The sequence below is a fragment of the Sinohyriopsis cumingii genome, chromosome 15 (genome assembly GCF_028554795.1).
Source record: "Sinohyriopsis cumingii isolate HCF-2022 chromosome 15, ASM2855479v2, whole genome shotgun sequence".
NCBI classification, from domain to species: Eukaryota; Metazoa; Mollusca; class Bivalvia; order Unionida; family Unionidae; genus Sinohyriopsis; species Sinohyriopsis cumingii.
This window is the reverse complement of record NC_142975.1, coordinates 60,674,457-60,695,605: the sequence shown is the minus strand read 5'-3', so window position 1 is coordinate 60,695,605 and position 21,149 is coordinate 60,674,457. Positions and strand designations below refer to the sequence as shown.

At 37.2% G+C, this 21,149-nt stretch overlaps 1 protein-coding gene across 1 annotated transcript in view; it reads left to right on the top strand.

Moving 5' to 3' along the window:
• Positions 1–21,149, top strand: part of LOC149781905 (uncharacterized) — a 77,521-nt gene that overhangs the window by 32,816 nt on the left and 23,556 nt on the right. Inside the window, exons 2-5 of the mRNA XM_089935027.1 lie at positions 3,665–3,951; positions 7,116–7,536; positions 9,691–9,852; positions 11,633–11,731. Coding sequence (XP_089791153.1) covers positions 3,665–3,951; positions 7,116–7,536; positions 9,691–9,852; positions 11,633–11,731 — 969 coding nt within the window. The remainder of the gene's footprint in view (positions 1–3,664; positions 3,952–7,115; positions 7,537–9,690; positions 9,853–11,632; positions 11,732–21,149) is intronic.

The following is a 21,149-nucleotide window of genomic DNA, read 5'->3' as shown; positions in this document are numbered from 1 at the left end:
AGGAAAGATACACAGGTACTGCAGGCGTTATATATATCGAATCACAAGGTACACGGTTGCGCGATTTTGGTGAAGAAACAAACAACAAAAACATATAACTATAGACTGCCACGCCTGTCGTTTCAGACCTGTTGTCAAAGCTATCTATAATATCAAAGGCAGAGAGTTTATATAACTGTTATGATTGCTAAATTGTCGGGTGAGACACTTTCGTGTCCGAATCCGCACGATATTTACCGCCACGACTAGAAGTCCCGGTCATATCAATAGTGAGAAAACTATACGGGTCCTTAGTGATCTGCGCAAGAATATCACGAAATGCATCCCACAAATGATCGGCGGCACACCAAGTCCAATGAATATTTTAAAGGCGTGTCAGAAACTATCATAAACATGTTACAGCAGTCACAAATTAATTTGGGCAAATAGATTACATCAGCGGTTTCGTGTCGACCAGTTTGTGTGGGATTTACTTGGTGCTCAAGCACCACATTGTCGTACACAAATAAGACTGTTTTCGTTTGCATCCAAATCATCAATAGTACGTGCTTCATTGATATTTGAAAAGAAAGCAACGGTGGCGTTGCCTTTCTTGTTTCTCAACGCTTTTGAAAATCATTGTGAACATCATAACACGGTTGATCATCGGCTAATGTCGCAATCGCGTTCAACCGAATCCAATTTCGCTATCTTCAAATCGTATTAAAAAACATTTGAGTTTTTTCCCCTGATCCAGCAGGGTCGATGATAAGTGCACGAACTGAATTTGGAAATATATAACCATGCTTGGAAGGTTGATGTGTTACTTGTGCAGGGAAGTCAATGTCTGAAAAATCTTTGTTTTTCATTAAAGCATCTGTGATTTGCCTTTCTCGTGATGGCATTGAATAGTACAGTAGATAATACAATCATGTCTTAATACTGTGCACGATGCCGCTCAAACTTCTGCTACAAATCCAACTAGAGTACAAACACGTAAACGACGAGAAGTGTTTACTGTAACTTGTGTTTGATGTAAAGCAAAGAAATTAGCATTCATTGGGAAAAAATCGGATGTGATATCTATGCTGAATTAAGAAAACTATCGGGAACACCATAGTGAATATGATGGTGGGCAACACATACCTGAATACCAGTACTGTTGGCCCGGTGCACGGCTGGATATATGACGTAATTCTAACAACCAGCCAATGCGTGCTGACGCTACGAGTTACCCATTTGATTTCATCCATGACAAATGAAACTGCAGGAACAGAGGTGATGAGAACGAAGTGCGAGATGGATCAACCGAGGAGGTATAATGCCGAAATACCACTTGTAGCAAAGCATATCATTAAAAGCAAATAATATGAATACAAAACATTAATTAATACAAAGTGCCGAACATTATCGAAAATATACCACTGTCCGTGAGACTATTGGAGAGGTAAAAACCGCCGTAGAAAAGCAAGGTTATCCTGCAAACGTCACTCATGAGATTGCTCGAGTATGGTAAGCCAAATAATTGCGATGAAAAATGTACCTACCAGCACCAAGAAAATTTTTATATGGGTGGTTTTTTGATGTCCCAAAACCCCAATGAAGATCATCAGGCCAATATCTTATTTCACATACAAGTGCGCGTTTACCATTGTCGATGCTGCAGCAGATACAAGAATCCGCAAGTGTTGCAGATGCCTTTGAAACGAACTAATGCACGTTCACTACTAACTTGGCCACGATTATTACAAGCGGACCCCGGACAAAATTTATGGGCTCTATAGCTGTGCCATTGTCAAAACAAAGGGTACGACTTCGTGCTGTACATGTTAATATACATCGTGACAAAGCTATTGTGGAGCGATTTAAATGGACACTTGCAGAACGATTATTCGGATATCAGTACGCGCATGAATTGTTAATGAGGTCTCGGAGCGAAGAGCGGACAAAAGAATGCGTAGCAAGTCTTCCATTAGTCATATCATTTTGAATAATGAAATGTCATGCATATTTGAAAACAAACAGCTAGTGTGATTCGACAAAAGACTTTTTCATTTATTCAAAAAATGATTTCACAGCAGACACTATTGCATCTACTCGGAAACTAATGTGCTCGGCATCTTTATGCACCTGTGAAGTTAGAATGTGGACAACGACGTAACCCGGAATGGTCCGTCGGTGTCTTTACGATTTAAAAACGGATTGAAACTGCAAGGAAACTGATACCTTACGGTTCGGGGCCTTCCGATGCTCAGCGGTTCAACCAAGGGAGGCAAAGCGACCAAACCGAGCATTTGTGAGAGAGTAATTGCAATTCGTTCCAGCGAACTGCTACCAAGATATGTTTTAACACGTTAGCGTGTCGGCCGTAAGACGATTCACAAAAGTATTATGTACAAATGCCTTAGTGGTCACTCTGCTGAGGAGTGTCCGTCGTTTGCTATCAAACGGAAATAAACATACTTTTCTGTATCGTTAAACACAGATCTGATATTTTTGACATACTATTATCATTGCTGTGTGTGTGAATTCACATCGGTCGAGAAGACATTCCACCTAAATTCATGTTTGAGATCTTTTTGCACAAAATCTTTCGAATACGTCTGGTCTTTTCAATGTTTTGGGAGCCGCCAACAACAACAAACGAGTTCATTTTTGGTCGTAGCATTCGCCTTTTAACCACTTAGGCTACCAGAGTATACATGAAGTAACTGTTGGAGTTAAGCTGGGTCACATCCATCAAGGTTCGGGTTGATTGCGAAAGCATTCGGTGACTGGCCATATCAATCGGTCCACGAATGAGAGTTCAATAAGCATATGCTGGTTAATGTACATGAGCGATTCAAACTCGATTTTTTGTGTTTAACAGCAGCACATCCCAGGCCACGAATAACAGTGCTCAGTATAGAGCTTGTACACATCTATGGCAGTGTCACGAAATTTCCCAACACATCAGCGAGTAACAACAAATCAATGCGCAGGAATAAATCGTGATATTCACCCATCTCTTTAGTCGAATGCTGACTAAACCTAGCTTTTGTGCGATAAATCTTTTTGTGGAAATGTATTCCCGTGACAACGATGAATGAAATGCTTCCATCGGAGGCAAACGAAAACCACATCCAAAACCCCACATCTAGGTCAGATTGGTAATCCAATGAGTGCATTAGCTGGTGCAAATTGTTTCACATAAGATCAATTGTGGAACAATTTAATTCTTACTAATTGATGGTTCTTTTACAGTACTTTCACTGTTGTTCAAAAATCCCTATCCTTTCTGACAGTCTAAACGTTTATCAGTCAGATCATTTCAAGACTATATTTTCATAATTTGTTCTAGCCTTCCTTGTCAACTTTTTAATTTCATGGTTAATAACTTACAACTGGAAGGGAGCTTTTCTTGTACGCCGTAAGTAGACTACTAGAGCTATCAATGAAATGGTAAGTTAAATATATTTTAGAGTTTTTGTAGATAAATGTACACGTAAATGCACGATATTTTATTGCAAATTTAATTTTACTGAATTTTCGTGTTTTGTGTACCCACCGCCTTTACGGGCAGCCTTGATATAGTATCATGTCGCAAAATACGAATAGCCTTTCCTATGAACGTTGACTGAATCATATAGTTATGTAATTATTAATCGACCTATATATTTTTTATTTCTCTTTCATTTTCTCGAAGGTGGACTTCTTCTTAAGGAACATCTTTTGTACATAGAAACGGTTGCTCTAGGGAAGAGCTACCTGGATCGTAGCAAAGAGTTTTCCCCAGACGTGGCCAAGGTTTTGAACGAGAGATTCACCGGAACTCCACTAGAGGAGATCCTAAAGTATATGCGCAGTGAAATCCTCCAGAATAGCACTATAAATATATCTAGCAGTATCGGAGAAATTTGGTTCAATAACATGACAGAATTCATTGATATCCTGAAGGATGTCGAAGAACATCTAGGATATAGCATCATACAGGTAAATATCTGAGTTCACATGTTCATACATTTTGATAACAATTATAATGATTATTGGGGAAAAAATAGCCCTGACAACGTCATTAACAAAATGCATTTCAAAATCCTATATAAAGCTAAAACAATTAAAGGATGGCAAAACTAACTGTGAAACATTAGTGTGTTTTATTCTGAATACAATGACAATTTTTGATAAACTCTTGTTTATTCACCATTGTTAGTATCATTGACATTTTTGTCTCTTACACTTTTAAATAATAGTCCGGTCAAGCTACGTCATCTACCGTAAGTAATAGTAGACGGTAGTACCCCTGTCTGCTGCCCAAGATGAACATCTACATATTACACCATGTGGAATTCCTCTCTGGTTGATTAGACAGTCGTGCATATACACCCATTCTACACCCAACCACCCCATCTCTACCCCGGCTATGAAAGCATAGCGAAAGAGCTGCGCGGACCGCGGACCGGGCATTAATGTATTCGCATTAGGTCCAAATGGTCATTCGCATTAGGTCCATATGGTCATTTGTTGAATCCGAACTCGTCTCCAGACGTATCAACATTGTCATGCCGCTAGATACAAAACAGGCAAGGACGACAGAGTGAGTGTGATTGTACTCAACTTTCTTTCATTTAAATGCAACTCATGGACACGTGATGACCTTACCACTTCTTCCTCCACCAGATACCCTCAAGTCCTTTGGTGGTGAGCCAGCAGAAAAACAGCAGGTTGGATACACTGGGAGTTGTAGCTGAAGATCTGCATACATGCGACTCAAGGTACAAGATCGTATTTACTGGACCTCCTAAGCATCAGTGGAATTCGAGAGTCCCTTAAGTGACTAAGCAGTTCTATTGAGGAGTACTCTACCTACCTCCAGAACAGGCGGAAGGGGCTAGAAATAATGTCCCCCCCCAAAAAAAAAAAAAAAAAAAAAACATTACCGGCTTCATTCGAACTCTGGGCAGTCTACTGCGGCTGAAGGGGACTCCACTTCAGCTGCGGAAAAGAAGACAATTGTGACACCACTCACAATCGGTGTTTAGAGTGTGCGTAGCAAACAGGTCAGAGAGAATAACACCTCTAGTTGGTAGAGAACTGGCCAGATTCTGCGTACCAATAGTGGCCATGAGTGAAGTCCCCGAAACGACAACCCACCGGAGTATGAGCTTTGTATACCTTCTTCTAGAGTACGCACAGTAACAAAGGGCGACGGGAAGCTTGTGTTTGGTTACCATCAAATTGCGTATTGTTATCAAGCTCACGAATCTCCGAAATGAGGTCAGTAAGACACGGGCAAAAGGAGACGTCAACTTTCTAAAAAAGTACACCACTTAATATAACCAATACAGACGAGATCAAGGATAAGTTTTACGAAGACCTGAAGTACCGAAGTCATTTGAAATCCTCATAACTATTAATTTTAATATGTAGAGACAATATAAAGAGTTTCAATTGTCACCATGTGTCATCAATGTAATTTTTTACCTTTACCTACTCGCAAACACGTGCGTAAAAGAAAGAGGAAAAAAAAACAACTACTGGTGTACATGTGCTATGACGCGAGTGTCGAAAATGAATGATTAAGATCGTAAGTCTCAAGTTTCGATTGATGATGGCACATACGTCTGATTAACATCTCTAACTTATACGCTCGCATTCAGAAAGTAAGGTTTAGCTGTTGAACGTTGCAGATGACTCTAGCGTCTGGAGGCATTGCTCAGTATGTTGAGGTGATTGTGGCCGCACTTCGTAAGATTGCACGATTTATCTAGATTTTGCAGAGAAATAGGTCTAGCAGACAAAAGATCTGAATATTGTACTTTATTTTCCTACTGCATGTATGTGCCAATATTTGGCTATATTCGTTTGGCAAAATAATTTCCTACTGTCATAAATATACAGTTTAATATGATGTGTGTGGTTGGTGGAGATGTGAGACACTTTCTGTTTTGAATAGTTCCGTTCATTTTCGCACGAAACTCAAGTTCATGGTCAATTACGTTTCTATTTTATAGCTTTTCATCTTTGACTTTGGATACCGCAATTGTTCAGTCAGAGGTCGCGGTTGTTTTTGGTGTTAATTAGAATGCGTATTGCGACCATTGTAAGGTACTTATATTAATTGTAATGCGACTATACAGTGACTAATATGATTTTTAGAGAACATTTGATTCCCCAAAATACAGAAGGCAACCTGGGGGCAACAGTCAACTTGCGGAAGTTTATTTTTTTTCTATTCGATATTACCCTATTGCACAGACACAAGTACGAGTATTTCTTGACTGAGCCAGCACGCCAGTCTATATGGCCATGGAAGATAAAATCTGACAATTGGAATGAAACCAAAAGTTTCACATAGTTTGGATTTACGTTCTTGTTCAAATGTATGCCAGTGAGGTGTTTTTATTTTCCTTTTATCATTATCTGACGTTAGGAACCGTGGCGCAGAGCAATCGCATTACTGTAAAACACGGCTGAAAGGTCTAATCCGTCAAAATGTCAGGTTTCGCGAATTACTGTCAACAAACAAAATTATTTCAATATTTTAACTAACCTTTGTGTTTCTCTTCAAACATTTCACTTCATAAATATTTTCAACTATGTTGCTATTTTTCAATAATTGGCCACATGTTAATGCAAAGGCTGTTGATATTCCATTATAATTGTGTACACGTGTCCTCTGAGCATCCGACCACAACCAATAGCGCTGTTCTTTATCAAATCCTGCAATAATGTTTTAACGAATTCCAAAGGTTGGTATATCTAGCTGACTTCACCAAGTTGAACTGTTCCTGGAACACGTAAATATTTGCAACTCCATTTTGTCGGTGAGCAACACCCTCTACAATGAATACAATCATCAAGACTCATTACTGCACATATAGCAGTATAATAACAAATGAGATAAATGCAAACATTAGTCGTGGACACTTACACCGCCAGGGACATTTCCGTAGAAGAAACGATTGATATGTCTTGTTTTTCGTCCATGCTTTGCATGCGAGACAAAAATAACTAAAAACGGAGAAGAACAACCTAAGGTAGTATGATTTGATGTAATTTTTAGGCGTGTAAAATCAATAATTCTGATTATTAAAGGCTCATTAAAAGTCGAAACTTTATCCTATGACATTTTGATTTTATTCTATCTTCTTCAGAGGGCGGATGCAGATATTGAGGAGACTCGTAGACAAATGACATTCAGCATCATCATCATGTTGGTCGTCTGTGTGTTGTTGCCTACTTTGGCTTTCTCTGTCCACAAGTTGACGAACAAAATCCACCAATTTGCCTTAGCTCTGGAACAGAAAGCGCATGACCTAACGGAGGAAAGGAAGAGGACGGAGACGCTACTTTACCAGATGTTACCCTCGTCTGTGGCGAAGAAGATGATGAGGGATCGATCTGTTCTCCCAGAATTGTTTGAGTCTGTAACCATAATGTTTTCAGACATAGTCGAGTTCGCGGATATCGCTTTCCGCAGCACACCCATACAGGTGGTAGACATGTTGAACAGCATGCACACAATTTTTGATGGACTGATAGACAACTATGACGCATACAAAATAGAAACCATAGGTATGTGCGATGGAATCTAATGTACTAAAATTGTGTCGATTCAATTCAATTATTTAATGACAGATGTACACACAAAAAGATACTATCAGACCCTCGAAAGAAAACAATTGAACAAAACCAGGTAGCAGCCAATACTAAAAGTCTAAAAAAAAGAATGCTTTACGCACTGTGTTATTCAACAGACGTACGGATATTATCCGACTACTTAAAATAGAGAAATCGATTTATAGCAATTTGGATTTGTATATGTTACATAGGTAGAAATGGCCATTTATCTACGTTCGGTCAGAGTTGACATTGAAGCAATCGGTAGAGAGGTTATTGCGCAATGACTGCCCATCGTAGACAGCCAAGTAGTCGGGGGACAAGTTGACCTATGTTCTTACACTACCATTAGCTTAGTCCTTTTACTTTGGAATAAACTTGTCTGGGGTACGATAATTATACAAAGGAAGCATGAGACTGTTAGACTTACTGACAAACACCAATTGGCAACTATCTGTAGGTCATGTTTTTTTCTTTTCTCGCTGTCAGAGCAAAACCGTTCGCTTGCTTATACAGATGTGGTACAACGAATCTACCACTGATAGTATGACGTGCATCGTTTCATATACATGTCACAACTTGTCAATCGTCTAAACATGTTTTGTTTGAAAAATGTAACTTACTTTTGGAAATCAGATGAAGCTGAGATGTTGACCAATCATCATCATTAAACAAAATGTTTTACATATTATTGAAATATCACCCTTAGAGAGAGCTTTTGTACATGCGACTTCAAGCGGCGCTAGCCCTGGATGAAGAGAAAATTAGGAACTGAATGCCGTATGGAATAAGCCTCTTGAATAACATCATATGAAATATGTTCCGTGATACTTATACATTTAGAATTATTTAAACATTTTTGTTGTGTTGTTATTTTTGGGCGGGGTGCGGGTGTACATGTACGCCTGTTGTGGGATTGAAATCAGAATACTGCCAATCCGGGTGATATCACCGCGGGTTTCCGTTTGCTACAAGATCCTAAGTACCTTTGTTAGTTTAGACTGAACCACTCTGCATACTATTTGGACCGAGCTATTTAACTCCACTGACGAGATAAGTTAAGCTTGAGTGTAAGATTCATTTTAAAATGGCATGACCCCTATTCAGTTTAGGTATAAGGTTCATTGAAATCCTTCGCAATACCATAATAAGTGAATACTGGCCACCATGTATATCGTGTGCTGAAAACTGACGTTAAACCCTACAACAACAACAACAACACGTAAATCCTGTGCAATGCCTTAACAAAGTACAAGTTCCTGATTCAGGTTGGATATTAGATACATTTTATTATATGACGCACTTAAATCCCGTGCAATGCCATAAATGTAAGCATTATATTCGTTTTATTTCCTTACAATAAATTATATGGTTCTGATTGTTATTTAGAAGGGAAACACGGCATTTGGGACACTTAAGTATTACTATCCTTTCATGACCTAAACATTAGAAATGAATAGAATTAACACCATGATATGATGCTGACTTAATAACAAGGCTCACTTTAATATGGACCGCTCAGGTGGCCAAGGTGGTTAGGGCGTGGATTGAAACTTCGGCTGAGTAATACCAAAGACATAAAAATGGTACTAGCATCCTAGCTTGGCGCTCTGCATTACGATGTTAGTGTGAGGACTTGTCGGTCTAATGTCAGGAGAATGTGACCGGGTGGGATATGATACTACATGTCTGCGGCATGATGCCTCAGCGCTAGACACCACTATAAACTGCCACACTGCAGACATCGTAGCGATATAATTGAAAAATTGTTAAAGCTACGTTAAGATTCACAATCACACACACACTATTTAATAATGCATCTGTCGTAGCGTACGTTTAACTGAGATACAAAAGAACATTTCGTTAATAATAATAATAATAATAATAATACAAGTTATAGTAGTAGTACTATTGGTACTATTACTACTAAAAATAATGATAATAATAATAGTTATACTACAACTACTGTAAACAGCAACAATGACGATATTACTACAACTACTACCAATAATGATAATACTAATAATAATAATAATAATAATATTATTATTATTATTATTATTATTATTATCATTATTATTTTTTTATTATTATTATTATAACCCACAGGTGATGCTTACATGGTTGTTTCTGGTCTACCTACCCGAAATGAGGATAAGCATGCACCCGAAATAGCCTTCCTGTCCTTAGACATGCTGTCAGCAACTGGAAAAATAAAAGTACCCCATATGCCAGAGAAGTCTGTGCAGTGTCGGATTGGAATAAATACCGGTAAGCGTAATTTTTATATGATCATATTCTTCTCAGTTAACTTTACATTGTCAGAATCGTTCAGAATTTTACGATATTGCACACCTTCATATTGCACTCACGTGCAGAACGCGTGTGCCCAATAGTGTATTAGGAACTACTTTGTAAACAAATCATGTACACTCGTGTAGCAGACGCTTTACGTTTTGGTTGATTAGATTTGTTTCTGAAATAGCTAAAGCAGATGTTTCGTTGACTGCCACATACCAGCTGATTTACTACATTTCGAGTTAACGTTTTTGATACAATGTTTCGGATTTTGGCGATTGATGCCAGATTTAATAAAATTGCTGGGTACCTACAAATAGCATGCAAGTTACAAGGTATAAGCTGTCTCCTTTCGCTGGTATTAAGAATGGCAAAAAAAATATAATTTCTGTTTTACATCCTAAATTACCTCAATATGTACTTTCTTGGTTCTGCAAATCCGAATTACATGAGCCAGGTCATGAGTTCTCAAGCTTGATTACACATTTCAAAATTGTTCGACTATATTCCAAGTGTAATTACATCCTCTTTACTGCACTCAAATTAAAATAAACGTTAAATTCCATTGCGTCTTTTTGATAATTCCAATTGAAAAACTTCATATTTTCCCCCACATAATGATTTTAAATAGTTAATGCCTGAACAGAAACACACTTGCAGATGTCAACACATTTCTCCCTGGCTGCTTCAATCCGATGTATTTCATGTACAATTTGCACAGATGAATCCAGTCCACAATCACGAAATTTCGTAGAATCGACACAAATTCCAAAATCTATTCATTCCAGATCAATGGTCATTCATTCACAATATGACTCAAAATTTCAATTTTAAGTAGACAAAAACGACGATTTCTTTCGAAACTTATGTCTAGCGCGCGACTAAGTTCAAATTTATCTGGGCATTGTTATGTGCGCATTAATAATGTTGTTGTGTAATGATGAATCTGCGCTTGTGTATTTAGTTTGGAATACGGCATACATTCAGTTACCTTAATTCTTGCAGTGTATTTTGTTTTATATAATTAAGAATTCGGTAGAATAAGAAAATGAGCATATAATGAAAAGATTACTGCATTTGTATGGGAAAATATGAACTCGTTTTGTCGGATGGATATACTTCACTCACAAGGTCATGCAGTATTCCATCCGCAAAACTCGTTCATAATTTCCCATGCAAATGCAGTAATCTATAACTACTTAACCTGTTCCATAATCAAATACAGGAACATTTTTAGGGGCGGGGGTTGTTTGGTTTCTTTTTCATATATTGTATATGTGTCATCCATCAGTTTTTACGATCTATAATGGAGTATTTCTTCCATCTTTTCGTTGTACCCCTCCACTGTTTTCTCTAGCTATGACGCTTTGTGCCATTGTTCTTTGGCTTACTAGAGAGCTATATCCAAGTCAGTTTTCAATATTTTATGATGCATTGTGATGCATGCGAAAAGTACGTAACACAGTCTTCATGTGAACCGGGTCAATTACAGTGTGAGAAACAAACCGCTGCAGTAATTTTATCCCGCCTAAATGACAGATATCAGTATAATTACTGGCATTACAAAATTTGTTGACATAAACAAAGTAGATCCTTTGGGCTTCTACATTTCACTGATCATAAAAGACATACATGGAATAGACAAGCGCATTATTCCAGTATAAATTGGATCATGCGCGTGCCTTATTCGAGACATAATTTGACATTCTATTAATCCTTTAAATGACGTTTCTTTCGATTGTCCTTGTTTCAGGTCCCGTTGTGGCAGGAGTCGTGGGTACCAAAATGCCGAGATACTGTGTATTCGGCGACACAGTCAACACGGTGTGCAGAATGGAATCAACAGGGGAGGGTAAAACTAGAAATAGTGATCTATTTAATAGTCAGTGATGGGATAAGTTTTACACCATTTCTATTTTGAACTTTACTTTAATATCTTATGAACTATGTGTGCTGATATGGAGCAAAGGTCGTTTTCGCAAAGAATGTAAAGATCAAAGTATTTATAAGTAACCTCGCAAAAAATATATTTAAAAAAAATATTGGTATAACTGTTTCCTTATTTTTTAAATATGTATCTACTAATTGTTATCCTTTGAGGAGAACTTTAAACCATGGTATGAATAGTTCCTAAACATTTGACCAGAAAAGCTAAAGTTATACTGAATGGAATGCATATGTTGCATAGTACCAAATATATTGGATGCCCCACCCCTTGTCCAACTCAGACGGTTTGAATCAACATTAGATTAGTTTAATGACTAACCCCATGAGTTCTCCAGCAAGACATTCCTTGAAATATCTCTTGTGTCTAGTTCGTTCAAAGCAAGGACCGGGGAGGGTGTGAGGTGAGTGTTTTCTTCTTCCAATAGAAGTATTGACTTTTCATGGTCAAAATCAAAAAAATAAATAATTTTGTTCAAAATGAAAAATGTTTAAAAAAATTATATAAATAAAAGAAAAACAAAACAAACCACTCAAACTATTTAAAAAGAATATTGGATCTGTACCTGGGGTTAACAGCTGTTATACTCAGCCGAGTGGTGAAACCATCCCTTGGAGCTGACCTTTCAACTGTTTGGTGTGTGTGTGTGTGTGCGTGCGTGCGTGCGTGTGCGTGCGTGTGTGTGTGCGTGCGTGCGTGCGTGCGTGTGTGTGTGATTATATTATTTTTGGTGTATTTGTGGGTTTTTTCTCCATCTGTATACGTGTATTTCAGCGTTGTGTATGAGAGGTCTTACATCATATTTCATGCGCAATTTTACAATACTTCATCAAATTCATTACGTTATTTGGACATTACCTGGTTTGTTTAATAGATCATTTACTGCCATTTATCCCATTTGGACCTTAGACAATGAATGCAAACCTCTTCTGGGAGTCTGGACCTTAGACAATGAATGCAAACCTTTTCTGGGAGTTTGGACCTTAGACAATGAATACAAACCTTTTCTGGGAGTTTGGACCTTAGACAATGAATACAAACCTTTTCTGGGAGTTTGGACCTTAGACAATGAATACAAACCTTTTCTGGGAGTTTGGACCTTAGACAATGAATGCAAACCTTTCCTGGTAGTTTGGACCTTAGACAATGAATGCAAACCTTTTCTGGGAGTTTGGACCTTAGACAATGAATGCAAACCTTTTCTGGGAGTTTGGACCTTAGACAATGAATGCAAACCTTTTCTGGGAGTTTGGACCTTAGACAATGAATACAAACCTTTTCTGGGCGTTTGGACCTTAGACAATGAATGCAAACCTTTTCTGGGAGTTTGGACCTTAGACAATGAATGCAAACCTTTTCTGGGAGTTTGGACCTTAGACAATGAATGCAAACCTTTTCTGGGAGTTTGGACCTTAGACAATGAATGCAGACCTTTTCTGGGAGTTTGGACCTTAGACAATGAATGCAGACCTTTTCTGGGAACCTGATTCTTCTAAGGGCCGAAAATATCACCGAGGAATATTATTATTTATTCCAAGATTTACCACGATTTTTTGTTTAAAAAGAATTATACGACTATATCCGTTAAAAATTGTAATACTTTTTGTATTGACCATACAAATGTTTTCACCTGCCCAAAGCCAAATGTTTTCACCTGCCCGACCTATGACCTGTATGTTACAAAGTATATTAAATTTGGGTGAATGAATACATTCCTAGTTATGGTTTGTAAACTTTTAATGACTGGGGATCATTAGACGCTGATCTTGGAATGGCATTTGTTAGTTATGATTAAGGTTTTACAACTAGCATCGTATTAATAGAATAATTCTCTCTGTCTCTGTCACTCTCTGAACTGGTTATATATGGAGCCTGCATATCTTACATAAAAATTTCTTTCACGACAAATCCACGTTTTTATCACAGATGTCTAAGGCTAGAATTAACGTGCTAACATGATTTCTAGCCTTAGACATCTAGGATTAAAAAATGAAACGCAGTTTTCTCTTTCTAAGTGCACATGTACTGGTTTTGCACTTCACTTTCATGTAGAAAGATGGCTTGGTTTGTTTTTGTGTTTAATGCGAGGTTTTGGCACATGATAGTCTAAACATGGAGTCGAGTTTACGTGGTGGAAGAAGAACCGTGAAAACCCCTAAGAAAGCATAACGACCAACAGGAAACTACCAGCTAGTTTTCACACGTGCTTAAATTGGTCGAGTTCAGACTGGAACTTAAGCGGAAATGGCTCAGATGTGTAAGTGATCTGTAAAGGCATGGGATCAGTCCGCCAACCGGGGCCTTTATTTTTAAAGATTTAAGAGCCATAGTAGATAAGTTGTTACAGGGGGACTAAATGTTACCAGAATTACGAGATCAACAGAAAAATAGGCATTACAAGATTATCTCCCGTGTCCAATATTATTACTATTCTTTTCTTATTTTTAAGAAATGAGCTTTCTCTAGGAATATAATTTACTTACTTGAACAGAAAATCAAGAGAAACCGTAAATCTTTTCTTCTCCCTCTCGTTCTCATTAGCCTTTGATTATCTTGATCATATTCATAATGCAGGGGACGAATTAAATTATTAAACCAGTCTAAAACTCTACTTTCTCCAAATAATTTCTCTTAAGCGCATTTCTCGTCCTCCTTATGCGTGGAAAGCACTATTCAATCTGTCTTGTATATTTGTAACTTTGCATATTAATTTTTGTATGCTTTGATTTATGAGAGAGGAATCAGTAGTGACTGTAAATTTATAGGAGATTTAATTATTGGATCACCAGCTGACTAATCACACGACTAGGTTCCATCCTTTTCGGGGAACGTAAGTCGAATCGAGAGTGTACGTTGGGCTTGGTGTTTGCAGGCAATAGATGGGTGCCGTGACTCGCAGACCCGAGTTCGAATCTCAGTAGGAGACGTAGTCTCAAAAACCTGTATAACTTTTTTGATATAGAAAAAGGACAATATAATCAAGTTCGCTAGCACAAGTTGCAAAAATATACACTAAGTAATATGAGACGCATCATGCCGCACAAAGTTTGGCTGGAAAAATAGAATCCCACAGATCTTCAAAACATATAAGCAGACTGTGTTTGATATATTTGTATTCTTTCATCCTTGTTCGCTATGCCGTGTACAACAACAAGCTGTGTATAAATGGATCTATGCCTAATAAAACACAAAAAGTACAATGTATATAAATGGATCATCTAATTAAAATATTTTAGGATTCTTAATGATACAAACGTAACATTTTAGTCAATCGACGATCTACCACTCAGCTAACTGGTTTATAATACTAAATATATTGTTACATAAAACGGTGTATTTAAATAATTATGCCACTAAGGGAAAGGATTTTCTCTCTGACGTTTTACTTTATTTTTCACGAATGAAAAACGCATTTTAATTATTGCTTGAAGTAATGTGTACCGTAATGAATCTGTTTTTGTTATTTAGAATATAGTTACATTTTATGTATGCTCTTTGACGAGAATTTAGTGACAAGCAAAATTGAAATGGCATCATAATGTGATAATGTCCCCATCAAAAAGAATATATCGTTGATAGAAAAATATTTTATATTAACAAGTTTGTTATCAGCTTTGATTTATATTTAACATTATCTGTGTAAAATAATGGTACCGTATTAGTTATCTATGTACAATAATGACAGTAAAAATTCTATATGTGCAATAATGCCGCTAAAAATATTATGTATGTACAATAAGGACGATATATATGCATAGAGCAGAATAAAGGAGGACTAGAGGAATCTAGGACAAAACGCATAGAGCAGAATAAAGGAGGACTAGAGGAATCTAGGACAAAATGCATAGAAGATGTTATATTCAGATCCAAAGCTCGATGGTACGAGTTGCGAGAAAAAAGCTTGAAATTCTTTTTAAATCTTGAAACAGAAATTATGTCAATAAGACAAAAAAGGAAATCATTTTAGATGATTTAACCAATATATCAGAACAAATAGATATCTTAGAATCCCCAAACCAGTTTTACCTGGAATTATACAAAAGCAAAACTGCGCAGCGTTATGCTAATGATATTCAAGAAACTCATAATAGTCTATTTAACCATAATATTAAACTTGTTCAAGAGTAAAGTGAACCATGCGAGGGTATACTTACAATGAATGAATACAGCATGTCTGGCATAACGGATGGCAAAAATGGAAATTCCTGGCTCAGATATATTTACGGCAGAGTTCTATACATTCTTTTGGAAGATTATTGGGTGATTTTTATGCAGATCAATTCATTATAGCTATACTATAGGAAAACTTTCAGAGTTTCAGACTCAAGGAGTTGTCACTTGTCTACCAAAAGAATACAAAGACAAAATTATTTTTTGATTTTTGGTTCTATATCACTAATAAATATTGACCATAAGATTGCTTCGGGAGCTATTGCAGCTATGATTACAAAAGTTCTTCATTCAATAATCAGTGATAATCAAAAAGGATTTATGTATCGTAGATTCATTGGAGAAACTACCAGGCTATTATATGATAGTATGGATCGACAAGAGAATGAAAATAGATACGGTTTATTATTGTTAATAGACTTCGAAAAAGATTTCGACGCAATTAACTGGAGCTTTGTGGAAAAAGCTTTTACAATCTGTTAACTTTGATGATTCTGTTTGTAAGTGGTTTAAGTTGTTTTGTATTAACTCTAACAGCTGTGTTATAAAAAATAGAAATATGGAATCACTTTTTAGTCTTGAAAGAGGATGTCGTCATGGTGATCCTCTTGCACATTATTTGTGTATTATCGGTGTTGAAATTTTAGCATTAAATTTAAAAGAAAATGCGGATGTACGGGGTTTCCTCCTTGATGTCAGTGAGCATAAATTTGGTCAGTATGATCATAAAGCGTTTTATTCTTCTCGATGTATCGCTGTTATTTGGACTTAAATATAAAACAACAACAAATGCTTTTTATTCTTCTCGATGTATCGCTGTTATCTGGACTTAAATATAAAATAACAACAAATGCTTTTTATTCTTCTCGATGTATCGCTGTTATTTGGACTTAAATGTAAAATAACAATAACAAATGCTATTTTGATTGTAAGCAAGATATTTCCAATGAAAGATGATGTCCCCATATGGATCTAAACTGGTCTTCTTCCAACTTGGCACTTCTTGTCATCGATGTTTCTCTAGACTTGCAAGAAATGGTGAAAATTAATTATAAGAAGAAACTAATAAATGCGGAAAGAATTCTGGCAGGTTGGATTCAAAGACATCGTTCATTAGTAGGTAAAGTAATTGTTGTAAAAAATTTTGTTCTGCCTATATTCATAATCTTTTCTCAGCACTTCCAAACCCATAACCAAAAATTGAACCAGAATTAAATCGTACTTTATTTAAGTTTGTATGGGGTGGAAAAGTAGAGAGAATTAAACATGACATACTAGTAGCCCCTTAGAATGAAGGAGAATCAAATATAACACAAATTTATATATTTATTAGATGCTTGATGATAAGAATGTCAAAATATTACTGGAAAACGAGGGTGAAACGTAGCACAACCCAATCAGGACAAACATATTTAGAAATATGAAGGGCATTTGGAATTTAAGGAGGAGAAAATTAGAAGAAATTTGTAAGCTCATTAAAACAGTTTTTGGAGAGATGTGATTTTGGCATTATCGAATTGGAAATAAGATCAGCAAAATCCAAATGAGTATTTATCCCTGATTGTTTTAAAAAAAATTCCACCTAGAAAGCTCCATCAATACAAATCCTGGAAAGATGCCGACGTTGAAATTCTTAACTAAAGCTTATTTTGGCTAAGTATTATATTTATACTTGGAGATTCAGCATGCAATATAATAATAATAATGATAATAATAATAATAATAATAATAATGAGGACTTTGTATAGCGCCTAATCTTTAGAAGCTCTAAGCGCTTTACAACATTAGACAACACATATAAGATAAAAAAAACATATAATTATATGATTACAAAAACAAATACCATGAAATTAGAAAACATAAAAAAAAACATGCTGAGAATATTTAAGGTAGGAAACATCATTTGGTCTTTAAGTTTGTTCTTGCAGTCGAAATAAGTGAGTTTTGAGAGCACTCTTGAATGGGATCGCTGTGTCTTTGTGTCTACGTTAAGTGATCAATTAATTCCACGTTGCTAGGCCCTGGTATGCAAAAGAACGCTGTCTATAAGACTTTGTTTTCTTAGTGGGAATAATGAGTATACGATTCTCAGAAGAGGAGCGTAAGTATCTTGCTGGTGTGTACACATGAGTGAGGTCGGATAGGTATGTTGGACTAGAGTCCGACAGTGAAACGTAACACAGAGAACAAAATAGTTTGTGTTTGATTCTGGATCAAATGGATAGCCAGTGTAGGGTACATAGCAGCGGGGAGGTGTGCTATGATCGTGGTACTCTACGTATGATCCGAGCAGCTGTGCTTTGAACTTTTTGAAGTTTCTGGAGCAGATATTGAGATGAACCAGACAGAACTGAGTTACAATAGTCCAGTCTTGAAAGTACTAATGAACACACAATTGTTTTAGTGGCATCAGCTGAAAGATATTTGCGAACTGAGCTGATGCGTCTCAGCTCAAGATATGCAGCCTTGCATATGTTCATGACATGTTGATGCATTGTGAGAGTACTGTCCAGAGTAACACCTAGGTTTCGTACTGATTGTGTGAATTTGATGTTGGTGTGGCTGATATTTATTGTTTGAGGTAAAAGGATGTGAATGAGAAAGTCTTTGTGTTGTGATCAGAATGGCCTCAGTTTTATCAGCATTTATCTGCAGTTTGTTACATGTCATCCATGATTTCACATCAGAAATGCACCACTCTACACCTTGGATGGTAGCATCAACTTCAGTTGGGAGGCTAGATTTGTATATTTCGGTGTCATCAGCGTACAATTGGTGAGACACTGGACGATGATCTATGATACTTGAGAGCGGCAGAGTGTACAGAACGAAGACAACAGGTCGAAGAACAGACACCTGTAGAACACCACAACATAAATCAACTGGGCTGGAGTGTATTCCATTTGCAGATACAATCTGCGTCGTGTTGACTAAGTAGGACTTGAAACACAGTAAGCCAGTATAACGAATGGTAAATACATGCTGGAGACGGTGAAGTAATATATCATGGTCTATTGTTGTCATATGCTGCAGGCAAATCAAGGAGGGTGATGAATGTAATCTTTCCACTATCCAAAGCAGAGAGAATGTCATTAACTACTTTTAGAAGAGTAGTTTCAGTACTGTGGCAAAGGCGATATGCAGATTGTACATGGCTAAAAGACTGTTTGAATTCAGGTGAGATACAAGCTGGGATAGAACAACCTTTTGTAAGATTTTTTGTATGAATGGGAGATTAGAAACTATCCGGTAGTTCTTTAAATCGTTATGGACTAGTGTTGGTTTCTTCAGCAGAGGCTTTACAATGGCAGTTTTGAAAAATGATGGGAATTACCCGGATGAGAGAGAGGTATTACTAACATCAGTTAGTGAAGGCAATACTGGATCTAAGCACTCGAGCAGCAGTGATGTTGGAATTGGATCAAGTTCACATGACTATGGTGCACTCTTCATCAGGATTGTACATATGAAATCAGTAGAGACAGGTCCAAATGCTGCTAATGGTTGCCGCTCAAATTCTGTATCCCAACTGTATGGTGACGACGAGTCAATTGAAATTGTGGTGTCAAGCTTATCTATAATGATTTGTACTTTTCACGGAAGAAATTTGCAAACATCTCCGGAAGGTCGACTGGAGAGAAGGTAGTTGGAAGTGGTGTAGATTTGTTCCTTGATATTAGCTTGTTAGTAATTTCGAAGAGCTCATTGCAGCTGGAACTTGCCATGATCTTAGTAGTGTAGTGGACTGATTTCGCTGCTTTGATTATATTTGTGACATTCTTCTTAGCGGCTTCATATATTTGCTTATGAATAGTGAGTCTGGTGGAAAGCCAAAGCCTCTCAGCTTTACGGCGTCTCTTTTAGCAGTGCGAAGCTGGTCCCTAACACTGCTATACCATGGAGAACACTTTTGAATTAATACTCTGCACTTGGTAGCTAGGGCATGTTTGTCGAGCAATGAACGCAGGTATTTATTGAGTTGTCCTGCTGTAGGAGGTACACAAGTTGTTAAGTTTGCTAGGATGTCCTGCATTAGTTTGGTTCTATTTGTCATACGGAGGTTTCTCTTGGTAGCAGATACAAGTGGAGGGTTAGGGACTGATACGTCAGGATGGCATATAACGCAGAGGTGATCTGATGCAGGTCATTTGATACCAGGGAGGACCTAGAATGTTATCATCAGGTCTATGAGGAATCCAGTCTAAAATGTGATCATGTTTATGGGTGGGTTGGTTAACTGACTGTTTGAGTTTGAAAACAGTAATGGAATCAATGAGTTTTGATGTATTTGGGTTTCCGGGACAGTCAAAGTGAAAGTTGAAATCTCCAAGAATAATCAGGTTGCCACCTATCGAATTTCCGTACTCCAAGAGATTCGGAAACTGCTCCAAAAACAGAGATTCAGCCATCTTGTTTTTTTCTACGAGGAGGAGGGCGGTATAGGCAGAAAAATGGACTGATCTTTGCTCCAGTGTGAGTGTGGTTTGGACTAGTTCAAACGATGTGTGATCGAGATTGACTGTTGTGGTGTGGTCAATACGTTTGATCATGGAGTTCTTTGTGGTGACAGCAATTCCACCTCCGCGAGAATTACGGGGGAACAACTTGATGGAGTAACCAATAGGTGTTAGATCCGCACACATGGGCTCAAAAACAAAAACTTCACCTATAAACTACGATCATGTACCACACCATCTGTCACTCTGCTGTTGATTTTTTAAAATGGGCCTCTAGACGACATTATTCAGGGCAATACGTGAACCACTGATTAAGTGTGCTTACTGTATTAAGTGCTTACTGTTTATCTATGAATAAATCGGCTGCCCTAATAAGGAGATACCAGAACAGTTTCTACGATATGACATGTATACTTAATAACTTCATTAGGTTTCACGTAAATACCGTCAAATGTATTTATGATCCAAATATACTACAACATGTCAAATTAAATTGCCAGGCAATTTGAAATCTCCACTAGTTTATCTGACTGTACCATACATTGTCATGCTTCGTCAAGCCAAGTTTTCCAGGACCAAAACAATCTCTTGAAGATCCCGTGCTACTCTTTCAAATCTTCATTTGCAATATAATTAATAACGTACATCTGCATGTGAGTATGTGTCATGAAGGCATAGGTATAAAAAAAGATTAGTGA